Here is a 17,991-nt window from a genome sequence, read left to right on the forward strand (position 1 = left end):
ATTATTTTTGTAATCCACCTTCTGTATAGGCTTGTTTAAGCCCTTTTTTGTACGTTGTAATACCTCTTTATATTAATAAAATTCGTTATTACTTTATTTCACATGTTCTATCTCTTTATTTCCGAAATGGTTACATCGCGAATAAACATACTATCTTGTGAATTCTTTTTATTTTTACACTTTGACCGATACCTAGGACCGAAACCCCCACTAATAAAAGGAGCTTGCTCCGTGTTTATCAAAGTTGGTCGGCGTAAGAATGCCGATTTGAACAAATGATACTTTAAGGCAGAAATCTTTACCAGGAAAAAGAAAAGTATACTATGATGGGTTTATTTAGAGTTATCTGGCGCAATAATGCCGACCCGAGAAAACGATACTTAGGGCCGAAGATCCTTACTAAAGATAAAAAATACTATTATAAATGTATTGGAGGTATTGTATACAAAAAGACCGACCTGAAAAATGGGTGGTATGCCCCAAACGTAAACGAGGTGATGGCGGAATGCCTGATGCCGTGTAGGAAATAATCACCCGAGGATACCCAAAATGAACAGCACCTGTATGTTGTTGAATAATAAGGCGTTTTGCCATCTTCCTAATGACTTTCGTAGCCTTAACCTTTTTCTGGTGTTTGGTCCGAGGATTGAGTAATTTAAAATTCTCCTTGAGTAGTTGGTTTCTCCATAGGTTCGAGTCTGAGGACCATACAATACCTTGGTTCTATCCAAAACTCAGTTTTTCTTCCCAGTAGTTGGTTTCCCCATAGGTTTGAGTTCGAGGACCATACAATACCTTAGTTTTGTCCAAAACTCAGTTTTTCTTCCAAGTAGTTGGTTTCCCCATAGGTTTGAGTCCGAGGACTATACAATACCTTGGTTCTGTCCAAAACTCAGTTTTTCTTCCAAGTAATTGGTTTCCCCATAGGATTGAGTCCGAGGACCATACAATACCTTGGTTCTGTCCAAAACTCGATAAATATTTATAAGTAGTCGGGGGAAAATAACCCCTCGGCTATGGCATGAGACCTTGGTTTTGAGGGAATTATCTCCTCGACCGAGCCCCTAGAACCATCTGTGCGGCTGACGCTACAAAGCGTAGCCCCTAGTAAAGAAACATAGCCCCTAGTGGAACTTTACGCTAAAACACAACAACCAGCCGCTAGAAATGACAAGGGAACTGTCTTGACCTACCGCCTATGCCAACACACAAGCCTTTCCCACAGACGGCGCCAATTGTAAGGACACGATTTGTAACAACCCATAACAGTGTTGGATTCGTACGTAAAAAGATCCAAACAATATCATTTGTAGAGCGTGGGTTTGAAAGGCTAGGCCTCAGTCACCAGACGGTGGGTTTTTCGTGGTATTCATACTTGATTAAGTCATTTTCGCCCTAGGAGTCTTTCTCCTGGAGGCGGGTTGGGAGGCTCTGGTTTTTGGCCATTTCTCCCAGCCTCTTTCTCTGGATTGCTTACTTTTCCTTTTATACTAGCCTGTGTTCCTTATCCTTTGTCCACGTGTAGGATCGGCATTCCAAGATTGATACTTGTCCCATCAACCCATACTCAGAGTGGTTGGGGGTGGTTGTAAAGGCTAGAGAGTATGGCTCTGTCAGGTGCAGAGTATTGAATGGCAGTAAGGGCAGCTTTCCCTGGTCGTTATACTTTCCAGCGTACCCTTTTCTATTGACACATATATTTTTAGATTTTTTCCCAAACTATTTTCTATACCATTTTTGCCCTTCCTTCCTGTGAGATCTCGGACATGCCGAGGACTGAATCGTCCTCGGCTGTGTCCCAAGGCTATTTTGTACTTGTATTACCAATCCTGGGCTATAACCCTTCTCGGCTCGGGCCTTTAGACCCCAATGAATAAATGGGTCAGGGCCACAAACTATTGGGCCCCACAGTTACCATTTGGAATCATTTTGTGTAGAAACATGTGTTACTTACCATTTGAGGAGCGAGTCATTTATTGCATTGAAATTTGAATTAATTTGTGCAAAAACTTGAGTTACTTACCATTTAAGGAGCGAGTCATTTATTGCATTCAAATTGGAATTATTTTGTGTAGAAACCTGTTTTAGTTACCATTTGATGAGTGAGTCTTTCGTGGAACACAATAAAAAAATCATAATAATTTCACAACATTCCAAATTAGTGTACAACCTCACACATAGCTTACTAATTTTTTTTTTTTTTTTTTTTTTTGAGGTAGAAGTTCAACCTTTAATGTCTGCTTTTGATGATTGCTCTTTATTATCAGACTAAGAAACCAATTGGTTTTTTATGTAGGTGAGATAGAACCTCAGATCTTTTTCTCCTCGACAAGAAATTTTACCAGTTGAGTTAAATGGAACCCATGAAAATAAATTAATTAATTGCACATTGAGATGGATTATGTGTAAGGTGGTAGGCTAATTAAAAATGTTGTGAATTACACACACACACACACACACACACACACACACACATATATATATATATATATATTCATTGCATACCTAGCATTATTGCCTTGAAATTGGAATTATTTTGTGCAGAAACAAGCGTTATTTACGGTTTTGGTACAAATGGGTTGATACATGTGAACCAACTTATATCTTCCTGCTAAAAGACAAACAAAGAGCTTACTTGTTTGGTGTTAAGGTACTGTAAGCGACTAAATTTCTAGTTTGAAATTAATCAAACAAGTAAAATAGTTTCACAAATGCGAATTTGTATTGATGATTGTGTGGTACAATTCTCTGGAATTACAAAAGAGTGATCCTCTGATTCGATCTCCTTGCAAAACTTATTGATTAGATTTGTGGTAATGTGGTTTTGACTTGAACACAAAATATCCTTCAATTTGGTTGAGGGATGGATCGAAGATTGCTGAAACTGAATTACAATGAATCTCTGGCTATGAGCTTGTTTAGAAATCCTTTGTTCTTTGCGTTCTTCGTGTGTTCTTCGTCTTCGAAGGTTTGTGGTGTTAGTTCTTCGGAGTTTTAGAGGCTTGAATCCGTTGAGCTTCAATGATTTGTGATTTGTTGATGTTTTCGGACACTTTTGGCTTGATTCCCGTGAACTTTAGGATCTAGGCAGATGATTTGGATGATTCTGCTTCGAATGTTCTCCGATTTTGGGGTTGAAGTTCTTGAAGTTCTTGAAGGCTTTGAGGCTTGATCTTCACAGAGCTTTTTCACTTCTGGATTCTCGTCCTTCTAAATGTCTCAAGAAGGCTTCTATTTATAGGAGTTTTGGGGTGGGTGAGCGATACGTGGGGGAGCTTGATTGGTGACACATGTCACAGCTTGATTGGTCGGCTTAAGTCATCGCTTACACGTGCGAGGTTGCTTGAGTCATCGCTTACACGTGCGCTGATGCGTGATTGGTTCTTGCATGACACTTGGCAAATTTCTATTGGCTTCTGAATAGTGATAGCAAAACCTAGCAGCAATACATGGTGCTCTGTAATTGGCTGTATTTTGTGGACTTGATAATGTGACGTGTCAACTTGTGATAGGTCGGGAATTTTCCCTTTCTACAGGTACATTTTTTCTTTTCACTCATTTTGTGTGCCCCAATCCTATTTAATTACATTTATTTATTCACTAGAAAAATACCAAAATATCACCCATAAATCATTTTGGGCCTTCATGAATATTTCTCATCCCATTGGCCCACAAATATTTCATATTGCATTATTTAAATTGGGTCACGATATAAACTATCACAAAAGCCCAAAAACTCATATCTTATCTAATTTCATTATTATTATTTAACTAAGCCCAAAATCGACCCCACGAGCTCAATGCACACATCCCATCCTTTATAAAACCCAAGACTACTTATACTTGTCAATATTTCAAAAGCCCAATTCTCATTGACAATAACAAAAGCCTAATTTACATTAACACTATTAAAAGCCCAAGCTAGCTACTTGACACTATTTAGTAAAAAGCCCAAGGTTATCAATACTCGGCAAAATACTATATCACAAGTATTTCACTTAAAGTCCAATGATGAACAATTCTTTAAGTTCTTAAACCTATTACTATAATATTGCAAGTCCATGGAATATATCTTATAAAACCCACGGTAACTATTTATGTTATGTAACATTATTCATTTTTCTAAAACTCATGGCAAACATATATCAAGCCCATGGAGAATTAGGAATTTGTGTCACTAATATAAAAGCTCGTGGAAAGTTATGATTATTTATCTTAAACCCATGACATTTATTTATTTCACACTATATTATAAACCCATGGTAACTATTTATGTTATGTAACACAATTCATTTTTCCAAAACCTATGGCAAACATATATCAAGCCCATGGAGAATTATGAATTTGTGTTACTAATATAAATGCCCATGAAAAGTTATGATTATTTATCTTAAACCCATTACATTTATTTATTTCATACCATATTATAAACCGATGGAATTTATATAAAAACCCCTGGTCACTATTTATCTTATATTAGAACATTCATAATGTTTATTTCCAAAACTCATGGTAACTATTCATGTTACAAGCCAATTATGATTATCTATAGAAAAGCACATGAGAATATCACATTATTTCATTACAATGGTTGTTACCATATTTTATTTAAACCCATGGTAAATATTATTTATAAGAAACATTGGAGGTCATTATTTAAAAGCCCTAAAGAAAATATCATTTACAAAATAATATATGGCAAAAATTATGAGAAACTATGCAATTCGTTATTTAAAGCCCATGGAAATTAATACCCAAGACCTATCATAAATATTTATTAAAGCCCATGAATACATTTAATTTTTACTAACAACTAAAGCCCATGTGGAATAAAAATCCATGGCAATATATAGTAGATTTGTCCAATTTGTAGGGGTCACAATGAGAAAGAAAAAAGATAGGCCCAAGTGGAGAGAACCACCAAGTCAGAGGCCCACCAAAATACTCAACCCTCATGGCCAAGCCTAACATGAAATCTCAACCAAAACAGTCCCTGTGCACAAACTAACCTAGCGGGAGAACTCCATTCAGTTCTATCTTCCGTTGGAGAGCATCTCAAGAAGCAATCAAGCTCTCAAACTAAATTAGGAGCTGGTCACTTGTCCCATCAGCCTCTTTGCCACTGCCACCTCTGACATGAACAGTACCAGAGGCTAGGCTAACACCTAAAAGCTAATGGGCAATAAATACCCTTCTTCTCCAAGTTTTGGTCACAGCTCAAGGAAGCTATAACCAAGACTTCCAAACTCATGAAATACTCAACTAAATAGTTTAGTTTATTACCAAAACCATATATAATTGATTCATGAAACAATCCCATGAATCCTAAAAGGGGAAAATTAGGGAAAAGTGGTTTGGAGGGCATAAAGGGCTGTCCAGCAAAAGCTCCCAGTAGAGGCAGCAAAGATTGACACTTGGTTTGGAGTGTCAACCAACCTTTTTGAGCTTTGATAATCCTAGTTGCACCAAGCAAGATCTCGAGTCCTCATACTTACTTTAATCCTATTGGACAAAATTAATTTTCAAATCCCAGCATTAATGCCTAGATTAGGAGCATTTTAGCCTCTAACAGCATTACCCAAATAAGCAAAACACTCTAACAACAAGTCTCACCATTTTGGGCCAAATCTCAGGAGTGATATTCTAGGATTTTGCTACTGTCAGACTTGGTCCTCTCTAAATTTCACTAATTAATCCCTTAAGCTTCACTATAAAAGGAACTACCATCAACACATTAAAAAAACATCTCATCATGAAATTTTTCATCTATCATGTCATTTTTAGTTCATAAGTCTACTTTTTAGTTCATAAATCAGCATTTGATTCATAAATATCCATGTACACTTACCCATAAATATCACACTCCATCTTCTTAGAAAACTCTCAACACCTTGAAATAGCCATAAACAACACTTTTTACACCATACCTGAAAATGTTCAAACTCTCTTCCATATTTCCATATATTCACTCATACTTTCCATAAAGTCATTCCTATCACTTACTATACACATATATTCATCATTATGGGCATAGTATGGCACATAGAGATCTTTTTTAAACATTTGCTGCACTAGATGGATACTCTTTCTCTCCCTTCATTCCATCCTAATTTTCCTTTTCTACTTGTAATTATAAGGCCTTTAATCCTTGTTTTTGCTATTATAATGAAGGCCATTATGTCTTGGATACGATGGAAGTTTTCCCTCATGTTGACTTAATAATAATGAATAAACTATATGATTTTTTATCATGTAAACACACCTATTAATCTGTCAGACGTCTATCGTTGGAGATCTCTCATATTCCTATTGAACCATTTTCCTCTTGTGTATTTGTTATAATAGACCCACTTTTATATTAACCGACTACAGAGAAAATGCATAATTTTTATTGTGCAAATACATTTATTAATTTTCCAGACATCTACCACTGGACGTTTCTCTTGTTTACTGCTAGACTATTATTTAAGCACTTATTGTGGTGTGTCATTCATTGTGCTAGCTAATCTTTGCAAAAGGTACTTTTGGAGTTTTATTATAATCTTTGTTGGATGCAACCCGGACTTTGAGCAAAAATGAGTCTTTCACACTTCACCAATAGCCTTTGGGCCATATTCTAAGCCCAAAGTTGAGTCTCAATCTTGGCTTCCCGAAAATCATATGGGCAATCCGAAAACGCCGGCCCTGAGATTTTGTAACCTTTTGGAAGTTTGGACGTTAGAGCCATTGGCATGCAATGCATGAGGTCTAAACCTAACGTTCAAAACCTGTTGTAATTAATGATGTAAAAAAGTTATTGGTAATAGCTTCCTTAAACTTGTCTGTTTTCTTTTTATTTTTTAGAATGAAATAAATGAAAAAAAAAAAGATTTTTTTATTTTTGAGGAGGGTGTATAATTGGAGTTTATAAGAGAGATACTATCTAAGTGGGATTTTATGAGTTGTTGTTGTTGTTTTTTTTTTTTTTTTTAATAAGGAGAACCATGCATGATTCAAATTATGCATTTTTTACTTGTTGTAACAATTGAATAAATAAATAACCGTATTTATAATTTATGAGTTCATAATCACCCGTAATTCATCTAATTTTTTTATTATGTAAAAATACAATTAGCAAAATGTTTCTTTTACAATGACTTTTTAGAAAAATTATATAATTGCTTTCTTGTAGTTTGGTTTTATTGCAATTTAAACAGTCTACAAAATTTTGTTATATATGACTCTCTTAAAGTTTGAATTAAAACAAAAATTGTTAGGATTCCGTTCAATTTATAGATTTTGCAATGGTGAATATAAATATTCCCCTTTTGGTTTGGCCTAATCACAATTTAGTCTCACAAGTTTTCTCGATTGCTACATTTTGACCACACTAAAGTATGATTTTTTTTTTCAATATTCGATAGTTACAACAATGAAGAGGAGAATTGAAATGCTTGTTATTCTAATAAAGAACATTCTATGCTATCATGAGGTACAAGACTCTTCACCCTAAAGTTTGGATTAAAATAAAACTATTAGGGATACTTTGGTTGACAAATTCTCTTTAGTCTAAACCTTGGGGATCAAATAAAGAAGAACATTCTATTGCAAAATCACCTCCACATTTGGTACTCTAACACTATTTAAATTTTTACAATATGCTACATTAATATCATCAAATTTAAAGCAGCATTGTAGCATCATGCATTTGTTATTTTCTCTATTTTTTTTAAAACAATTTATTATTCAACCTTTCTCTGTCCTTAATCACATTCTCTCATCTCTCCGTAGAAACTTAATTAATTTCACATTGTCCTAAAATCAGATCTCTTATCAAATCCACCATAAGAGAAGCATTGTTTTATTATTTTAAGTTTTTTTCTCCAACTAGCATTATTTTTAATAAAAGCACTTGTATGTTTGTTAGGGCCGTCTCAACAACTTTGGGGGCCTTAGGTGAAAAGTTTAAGGGGGCCTTTTTATAATTAAATATTAATAAAATAATATATATATATATATATTAAAATTTTTTATTTAAAATCTATTTTTCTTGCTTTTTGAGATGCAAAATTATTAATTAAGTTTTTGTATTTAAGTTCCTCTAACATTTCTTTTTCAATTGATAATATAGCTAATCCACTTAATCTTTCTTGTGATATAGTAGACCTTAAATAAGATTTTATTAATTTTAATTTTGAAAAACTTCATTCTGCAGATGCAACCGTAACAGGTATTGTTAGTAATATTCTATAAGCAATATATGCATTTGGAAAAGAATCTAGTCTTTTTAAATAATTAAATACATTAATTGGAGTATTTTCATCTATTTTCACAACTTCTTTTGAAACTATTAGTTCTGAATATAAATCTAAGCCATTAATATCATAATAAACATCATGTTTGAGAAAACTTTCAAGATTAAGACAATATTTTTTTCAAACTATTATCATCTAGTGCTTTTAGTTTTTCAAAATTAAATAAAAAACCAAAAACATCCTCATATATTTGAAATTGTTCAAACCTACTTTCAATTGATGAAATAGCTTGATCTATTATATATAAAAAATAATTAATTCTAAAAGATTTTTCAGCAGATTGTGTTATCTCATCATTGACATTCTCATCAAATTGTTTCTTTCTACAAATTATACGTTTTTCATGAAATATAGGCTCTATTTCCATTTTGATTGCAATCTCTTTAGATGAAATCATAGCAGATGTGAATCCATCTTCTTTATATATTTTTTAAAAAAAGATATGAGACCCTTTAGTTGATCTATGGCAATGTCAATATGCATGTCTTTTGATTGTAAATTTTTACTAACAGAGTTAACGGCAAATAATATATCATACCAAATAGTCATGCCTAACAAGAATTCAAAACTTTCAAGCTCATATGTTGCCAAAAAATCAGCTTCACTTTTTGTTTTAGGATCTTCACTCGTTTTTGCTAATTGTAACAAAGCATCTCTTATTTCTAAAACTTGAAATTTTATTGCTTTTACACTTTCAATTCGACTTTCCCAACGTGTTTGTGACAATGGTTTAAGAGTTAAACTTGAAACATTATCTTGTAAAATTTTCCATTGCTTTGTGGAAGAAGAAAACAATGTATATATACGTTGTACTACTCCAAAAAAAGATATAGCTTTAGGACAAGAATTAGCCACATCGCATAGCACAAGTTTAAGATTATGACACCCACACGGTGTGTAAAGTGCTCTAGGGTTTATATCAATTATTCTTTTTTGTACCTCTTGTTTTTTTCCTTTCATATTAGACCCATTATCATATCCTTGTCCACGTACATCATTAATATCAAGTTCAAGACTTTTTATTACACTTATAATTTCATTAAAAATACCTTTTCCAGAAGTATCATCTACTTTTAAAAATTCTACAAAATGCTCATCTATTTTTATTGGACTAGTTGAAATATTCACACATCGTAGTACTAGAGTCATTTGTTCTTGATGACTTACATTAGGAGTACAATCAAGTATAATTGAAAAATATTTTGCTTCCTTAATCGTTTTAATAATTTTACCTTTAATTTCATTTGCTAACAATTGTATCAATTCATTTTGTATATTATGTCCAAGATAATGATTATGAATTGCACCATGTTGAATATGTTGTACATGTTCTTGCATTACTGGATCAAATTCTACAAGCATTTCAATTAGACTTAAAAAATTTCCATTATTTTCTTGATAGATCTTTTCATTTTTTCCTCGAAAGGCCAAATTATTTTTTCCAAGATTTTTTACTACAACAATAATTCTTAACAACACTTTTTCCCAATTATCTTTCTCTTTGTTAACTTGTTCTTGGAAATTTTTATCAATTGTTTTATTTTTCAATAATCTCATTTCTAAATCAATCCAAGCATTCATGTTAGTAACATGCTCTTTGCTTGTTTCATGATTTTTAATCTTATTGCTAATATTTCTCTAATCATTAGTTCCTTCATTAGTAAGTTGATTTGTACTACTACCATGTGTTGTTGAATTAAACAACTTGCAACAAAAACAAAATGCTTTATCCAAATCTTTTGAATACACTAGCCATCTTCTATCAAATTTCTCCCCATTTGATAACTTTTTAAAATAAAATGTAGTAGAAAAATGTCTACGATCTTTATCTAAAGGAAATTTTAGATCATTGTCTCTAATTGGACCCTTTTCTACTAATAAATCTCTTAATTTTGTATCAATATTTTCCCATTGACTTGGATCATAGATATTATTAGTAAGTAGGTTAGTCATTTTTTCATTTTCTTCTAAATTATTTTGTTTTTCATTATCAATTATTGTTACATCAGATGTTTGAATATTATTAGGACTATTTTCATTATTCTCTTTTTTTCCTTTTTAACTTTTTGCATTTTAGATACAACGGGGCCTTTTTAATGTATTTTATTGACCAATAAAAATGCTTAAAATTTTTTTTAACTAAAATATATAAATAAATATTATATATATATATATATATATATTTTTACAAATGGGGGCCTTCTTTTATTTAGGGGCCTTAGGCAATTGCATCACCTATTGAGCCAGCCCTGATGTTTGTATCATATTTACAAACAGATTAGTCCTAACATATCTTATTGAAACACACACCAATTAATGCACTCACATATTACACCCCACATTTCAAGATAATATTTAAATTATTTATCGACACATAGTTTTTGTAGGGTCACATTTTTCAGCCCAGGTCCAAGATGCATGAGACTTTAGACTAGTGAGCTCGGTACAATGAATTTGTAGAAAATGGGTCAGAGAGCTAGGCTTTAGTGTATGGACAACAGTTAACACGGTGTTCTTCATGATCAAGCTGAGGTGAACTGAGTTTACCAAAGGAGATTGGTCTTCGGTGCAGTCCGAGAAGCTTTTTTTGGTGCCTCTGGTGTGTTAGGGGTCTCAGCCCCCCCCCCCCTTTGTCTCCCTCCACTGTCTTTTTATAGTAGTTTCCTTCCTCTTGAATTAGGTTCCTAGGGTAGGTACTTGTCCCATTAGCCCTCCCCTCCAGTTGTTGGGAGTGGTTGTAAAGGTAGAAAAACATGGCTATGTCAGGCACAAGGCATTGAATGCAATAATGGCAGCCTTTCCATCAGACATTTCCGTTTTCTCTGTTGTCCTTTTCTGCTTTAGTACTTTTCCTGTTCCGTGGAATGATCTGGAGCGTCACTATCAGTAGCAGGTTGCTCCCTTTGTCCTCGACTACATCCATGCCGAGGAGGGTTCTTCCTATGGTCGAGGAGGGGTTTTTCCTTGGACTGGGCCCTTGGCCCTATGTAGACATTGACATGGACCTCCTGGTCTTTTACCCCCCACAATAGCCACTCAAAATCCTACTATTCGGCTCCTCGGACGGAGAGGAGGGTTTTGGTGACATCGGGCCTCTGTCATGGCTTGTCTAATCTTGTCCTTCATCAGTGCCAGTGCCTCTTCACTTGCCTGAGGCACGTTCTTGGCTGTGAGACATTCTTCTAGTTTATCCAAGCCGCGTTCCTGCCGTTTCGATACACGAGGCGCGCTTTCATTAAGGTCTTTTCACGAGGTGACACAAATCCAATGGCTGAAGATTGCTTTGGAAATTGAGCGAGATTTATCTCGCTTGTAATTCCTTCTTGGAGATTTGGGCAAATTGATTACCACCAGGTTTGTCCCCTATATAAGACACATGAGGGGGAGATCATTCTTCTTTATTCGTAGACCTTTGAGTTTTTCAGGCTTTTAACTCTCCGAATGTTCCCAAAGTCTCCACTATGATAGTGATTGAGATTTAGGTAGTGAAATGGTCCAGGATAAGGGTGACCCTCTTCAGAAACCCTAAGTGTCTCCGGGATTCAGAATGACCCAGTTAGAACAAGGGAGACAGAGGCCAAAGATATTTCTCCCCCTCGACTAGACAAGAAAGAAGTCTCTCTTCCTTCAGCCAAAATCTGAAGCAGGTGTAGGTCGCATCAGATTTTTGGTGCGACAAAATATGGATTTTCTTCTAGCGCCGTATGTCACATGTTTGTGGGTTTGGATTTCTCATCGTCGGTACCATCCATACTTGCTCGATTGTTGCTAGACTAATACTTGCTCGATTGCCGCTAGAGCAAGTATGTGGATTTGGCGTTCCTGCTTCTTCTTCTCTTCAACCGCCGGTGCCATCCATACTTGCTTGATTGCTGCTGGAGCAAGATCGTGGATTGGGCATCTCTGCTTCTTCTTCTCTTCCATCGCCGGTGTCATCCATACTTGCTTAATTGCTGCAGGAGCAAGATTGAGGATTTATCACTCCCGTGTACTGCTTTTTATAGTTAGCTTATGATATAGGCTTGTCTAAGCCCTTTTATGTATATTGTACTTCTTCTTTATCCAATAAAAAGACGATTTTATTTCATTTTGTGTACCTTTTCTTTTCTGCAATAATTATTTTATGAATGGGTGTGCTGGTGTTTTTTCTTTTGAATAGTACTTAGAACTGATGTCGTTGATGGTAAAGAGTTGTCACCTTGAACTTATCAAAACTGACGGGCACAACAATGTCGACTTTAAGTAAGTTAACTATATAAGACTAACCAGGAAAACAACCGCATGTTCTGCATTGTGAACAGGGTGACCGCCCAAGGACGTGTAACCTAAAGTAAACTGTCCGAGGGGAGCACCGGGTACTAGGGTTCTTTTCCACGTTTCTGATGATATTTATAACTTTAACCTGCTTTAGGCGTCTAGTCCGAGAACTGAGGCATGATTGAACTTAGCTTAAACGCTTTGAAAGGTACCGTCGCGTGTTAGTTTCCACAAAACCGGAGGTCCGAGGACCACGCGACACCTTTGTTCCGTCTATGACTTAAGTTTTTCTTGAAGTAGCTAGTTTCCCCATAGGTTTGAGTCCGAGGACCGTGCAAGACCTTGATTTTGTCTAGCACTTAGATTTTCTTGAAGTAGCTAGTTTCCCTATAGGTTTGAGTCCGATGACCATGCAAAACCTTAGTTCTATCTAGCACTTAAATTTTCTTGAAGTAACTAGTTTCCCTATAGGTTTGAGTCCGAGGACCATGCAAAACCTTGGTTCTGTCTAGCACTTAGATTTTCTTGAAGTAGCTTTGAGTTCGAGGACCATGCAAGACCTTGGTTCTGTCTAACACTTAGATTCTTCTTTGAAGTAACTAGTTTCCCATAGGTTTGAGTCCGAGGACTATGCAAGACCTTGGTTCTGTCTAGCACTTAAATTCTTCTTTGAAGTAACTAGGTTCCTCATAGGTTTGAGTCCGAGGACCATGTAAGACCTTGGTTCTGTCTAGTACTTAGGTTCTTCTTTGAAGTAACTAGTTTCCCCATAAGTTTGAGTCCGAGGACCATGCAAGACCTTGGATTTGTCTAGTACTTAGATTTTTTTTTTTTGTTTTTGAAGTAGCTAGTTTCCCCATAGGTTTGAGTCCGAGGACCATACAAGACCTTAGTTCTGTCTAGCACTTATATTTTCTTGAAGTAGCTAGTTTCCCCATAGGTTTGAGTCTAAGGACCATGCAAGACTTTGATTCTGTCTAGTACTTAGGTTCTTCTTTGAAATAACTAGTTTTCCCATAGGTTTGATTCCGAGGACCATGCAAGACCTTGGTTTTATCTAGCACTTAGATTTTCTTGAAGTAGCTAGTTTCCCCATAGGTTTGAGTTCGAGGACCATGCAAGACCTTAGTTCTGTCTAGTACTTAGATTTTCTTAAAGTATCTAATTTCTCCATAGGTTTAAGTCTGAGGACCATGCAAGACCTTGGTTCTGTCTAGTACTTAGATTCTTCTTTGAAGTAACTAGTTTCCCCATAGGTTTGAGTCCGAGAACCATGCAAGACCTTGGTTTTGTCTAGCACTTAGATTTTCTTAAAGTAGCTAGTTTCCCCATAGGTTTGAGTCCGAGGACCATGCAAGACCTTGGTTCTGTCTAGTACTTAGTCGTTTAGAAAGTTGTTAGTATGCGTTTATTTCCTCAAAGTCGGAGGTCTAGAGACCCGACATAGCTAAGGTTCTGTTTAACCGCTTCAAAAGATTCCGATTTGGCCCTCGACTTCTTTCTTTGAAAGGAATTCAGCGAACCAGACTACTAAGCCCGTGAGAATCAGCCATTTGACAAGTGTACGGGGCACACATCTGACGTTAGAAGCCCCTAGAACCGCGCTCCGTTTAGCAATCCTTCCCACGTAATCAACGCTTCGAAGTGTAGACCTAAGTGGAAGCTAAGTTACGACAATGACGATGTGTTCTTGGAAATGATGGGAAGGCTTTCGTGTAGCTTGTACCACTGCCAAAATGGTCTTCTTGAGGGGCTCCTGCTAATAGGAGCTTGATCCCACCGTGATTAACCGTTGCATTCGCTAACGCACAAGCTCTTCTCACAAACGGCGCCAATTATAGGGTCACATTTTTCAGCCCAGGCCCAAGATGTATGGACCTTAGACCAGTGAGACCGGTACAATGAATTTGTAGAGAATGGGTTAAAGAGCTAGACTTTAGTATATGGACAATAGTTAACATGGTGTTCTTCATGATCAAGTTGAGGTTAACTGAGTTTACCAAAGGAGATTGGTCCTCGGCGCAGTCCGAGGAGCTTTTTCTGGTGCCTCCGGTGTGTTAGGGGTCTCAGCCCCTCCCCTATGTCTCCCTCCACTCCCTTTTTATAGTAGGTTCCTTCCTCCTGAATTGGGTTCCTGGGGTAGGTACTTGTCCCATTAGCCCTTCCCTCTAGTTGTTAGGAGTGGTTGTAAAGGCAGAAAAGTATGGCTATGTCAAGCACAAGGCACTGAGTGCAATAATGGCAGCCTTTCCCTCAGACATTTCCGTTTTCTCCGTTGTCCTTTTCTGCTTTAGTACTTTTCTTGTTTCGTGGAATGATCTAGAGCGTCACTACCAGTAGTAGGTTGCTCCCTTTGTCCTCGGCTACATCCATGCCGAGGAGGGTTCTTCCCATGGCCGAGGAGGGGTTTTTCTTTGGACTGGGTCCTTGGTCTTTTGTAGACATTAACATGGACCTCCTGGTCTTTTACCCCCCACAGTTTTATATATACCTGAGTGACTTTTATGATAAATTTTTTAAGTAGTATTTGAACAAAAACCTGTTAATTGTTTCTTAACTCATACTTTAAAGAAGTTAAAAATAACATTTAAAAGACAAGGGCCTTATTCAATTGACATTTTTTTTTTCTTTGGTATTTTTAGTAGAGATATTCATAGTTCAAACCCCTCTCTCTTAACTATCAAACTATCAAAAAAAGAATAAAAACTTAAATGTTTAAGAACTAAATTATAGTAGGGGAAAATTTGTAATTTCATTTTATTAGATTCTGATTGATAAGTGATAACCCCTTCACCTCGCATTTTATTAATTATCTCTTACCCCATTCTCTCCAAATTAACATGAATATGTGCATCATTGCTCTTGACTTTAGAGCGCCGTGGAACTCCCAAACTATGAAAGGGATGGTGCATAACTTCTCACAAACATAGTGCTATCAAACATGTGTGTTTCAATTAGTTCAACTGGTAAAGTTTCTAATGGTTGAATAAGAGTCTAAGGTTCAATCCCCACATATATCAAAAACCGATTGGTGTCATGATCTGATAATAAAAAGTACTATCAGGAGTAGACATCATAGGTTGGAACTCTCTCTCTCTCAAAAAAAAAAAAAAAAAAAAGTTCTATCAAACACAAGTTACACAACTTGGGGTGTGAGTCTCCCAAACTCTCCCACACCACAAACAAAATAAAAAAGAAGTGTGACGCAATAATTTTGCTCTTCTCCTCTCAACAGAAATCCTAATAAGTAGTACTAACAAGTAAACACAATAGCAGCGGTTAGTGGGTAACCCATTAAAATGATTATATTATTTTATTTTATTTAAGATATCGAGATTCAAATACCACCTACACCAATAATTAATTGGCGTTTTGACTTGCTTATAGAGAACAATTATCATGTAGTTAACGTAATATATATATGTGTGTGTGTGTCTATATATATATATATATGTGTGTGTGTGTGTGTGTGTTAAAATTCTATTGTATCTATTAATAAGAAGAAGGACGTACAACCGGAATGTCCATTGACCCATTGACATGATTTTTACACTAATTGTCCTCTTTTTTTTTTATGTTGGTAGAATTTGATCCTAGGACTCTTATCTGACAACCATAGACTTTTAAATAATGCTTTTGATCTGTTCTTAACAATTAATTATATTAAATTTTCGATTATTCCAAAAGCTATGAAGATTGTCCATGTTAAGTTAACATTGTCCCAATCGTCAGGAATTGATGGATTTAAAAATTTAATGTAACAAATTCATTCCATTGGCAAACTTAAATTCACACTAGTAACGATAGATATTTTTAGTAATAAAACATAGAAGCATATGATTTCCAAATTTATGTCATTTTTTCTTCTCTGACATTACATGAGTCATAGCTCCTAAAGTTGCATGCAGTCACTTTATTTAACGTCATGCTGTTGGAGGCGGTGGTGGAACAGTGTAACCTGCAATAGATATTACAAGAGATAAGCAAAACATGTATAAACCCAAATTGCGATTCCATAAGCGACTAAGCAAAGCAACCCTTTTTTGTTTTTTCTACTCCAGAAAAGTAAAGTAACTCAAGCCATAGATCAAAGAAAATACAAAAGGAATAATTTCATTTTTACCTAAGTCAAAATAAGTTCGAATATGTCTATTTGAATTAACTTACTATTGTTGAAAGTCTATTTGTTTATTTCAATTATTTGGTTATCTAGACTACCATTTAAAGGACTTCTCAGCTACTTAAGCTGTGAACTCTATCTTGAATATTTCAAAATATTCCCTCTTCGCTTATTTATAGGTTTTCAATTAAGATGGACAAATTCATAAAATAAAAGCTCAAAATTTAAAACCTCTCAGTAAATTCACGTTCTTAGTAATTTAACATCTTCTTATCTCTTATTAGTTTTGAAATTTAAACAGATGCATCCTATTTTCCTCCTTATCTCTTATCATTTTTTAAATTCAAACAGCCACACTCTATTTTTTTAATACTAAACTATGATATACTAATCCCGCAAAAATAAAAATAGAAAGAATTATAAAAGATGTTAAAAAGTTGTATATAAGCAAATAGCCAAAATAAAAAACTAATCCAAACTTATGCTAATTTACCAACTCATCACCAAACAAAAAACATGCACACACACACAAAATTCATTTCCAATTACCATATGGAATAAAAGGAACACATAAATTGTGTAGAATAGGTTCATATATATATATATATATATATATAAAGAGTTTTAAGAGTTTCTTACTTCCACATTTGGTCCCAGGGGCAACTGGCCTGCCACAGTACTGTGCTACAAAGATCACTTTCTTCATGTCAAGTATCTTCTCATCATTCTTGGTCATGTGGTGGCACACGCATGGCATGTTCGCCTTCTTGATAACACTGCAGCATTGTTGAGATGGGTTCATCCTTGGCAAAACCTTCTGAAAGTACAATGCACATTGAGCTTGCAAACCCAGTATGTCAGCTTGGCAATCTTCGCCAACAACCATGTTGTTGTTGTTACCAGAGAACAGAATCCCAGTAATGGCGAAGAAAGCCAAGAGCAAGATGTTAGTATTGATGTACATTGCCATATCTCTCTTACAATATTGTATGTGTGTGTTGGTTGGTTCATTGGGGTGGTGAGAGAGAGTTTTTATAGGGGTTTTGAGGGAAAGATTAGGATGAAAAACTTAGCTTTTGAGCCTTGGAATTTGGGGTGGTGAGAACCATGCGTTACTTACGGTTTTGGTGGTGAGAACCATGTGAATAAACTTATTTCTTCACACTAAAATACAAGAAAGCTTACTTGTTTGGTTACCTTTTTTGGAAGTTGGAGCCTTTCGCATGCAATGCATGCATAACGTTCAAAACTCCCTGTCGCTGATTTGTAAAAAGCTAGCTTAAACTTGTTTGTTTCCTTTTTAACTTTTTTGGACTGAAA

At 35.4% G+C, this 17,991-nt stretch overlaps 1 protein-coding gene across 1 annotated transcript; it reads right to left on the reverse strand.

The window, feature by feature from the left end:
• Positions 1-16,294: 16,294 nt before the first annotated feature.
• Positions 16,295-17,695, reverse strand: LOC115983494. The gene is made up of 2 exons (XM_031106200.1): positions 17,311-17,695; positions 16,295-16,509 (listed from the first exon to the last, which is right to left on the reverse strand). Exons 1-2 carry the CDS (start codon positions 17,639-17,641, stop codon positions 16,475-16,477), a joined length of 366 nt encoding a protein of 121 aa, XP_030962060.1. The 5' UTR covers positions 17,642-17,695; the 3' UTR covers positions 16,295-16,474.
• Positions 17,696-17,991: the final 296 nt, after the last annotated feature.

Source organism: Quercus lobata, chromosome 4, assembly GCF_001633185.2.
Source record: "Quercus lobata isolate SW786 chromosome 4, ValleyOak3.0 Primary Assembly, whole genome shotgun sequence".
NCBI lineage: Eukaryota > Viridiplantae > Streptophyta > Magnoliopsida > Fagales > Fagaceae > Quercus > Quercus lobata.

Coding starts and splice junctions, on each gene's coding strand:
- LOC115983494 (XM_031106200.1), bottom strand. CDS start 17,641: ATGGCAATGTACATCAATACTAACATCTTGCTCTTGGCTTTCTTCGCC. Junction 16,510..17,310: donor CCCTGGGACCAAATGTGGAA/GTAAGAAACTCT, acceptor TATCTATTGCAG/GTTACACTGTTCCACCACCG.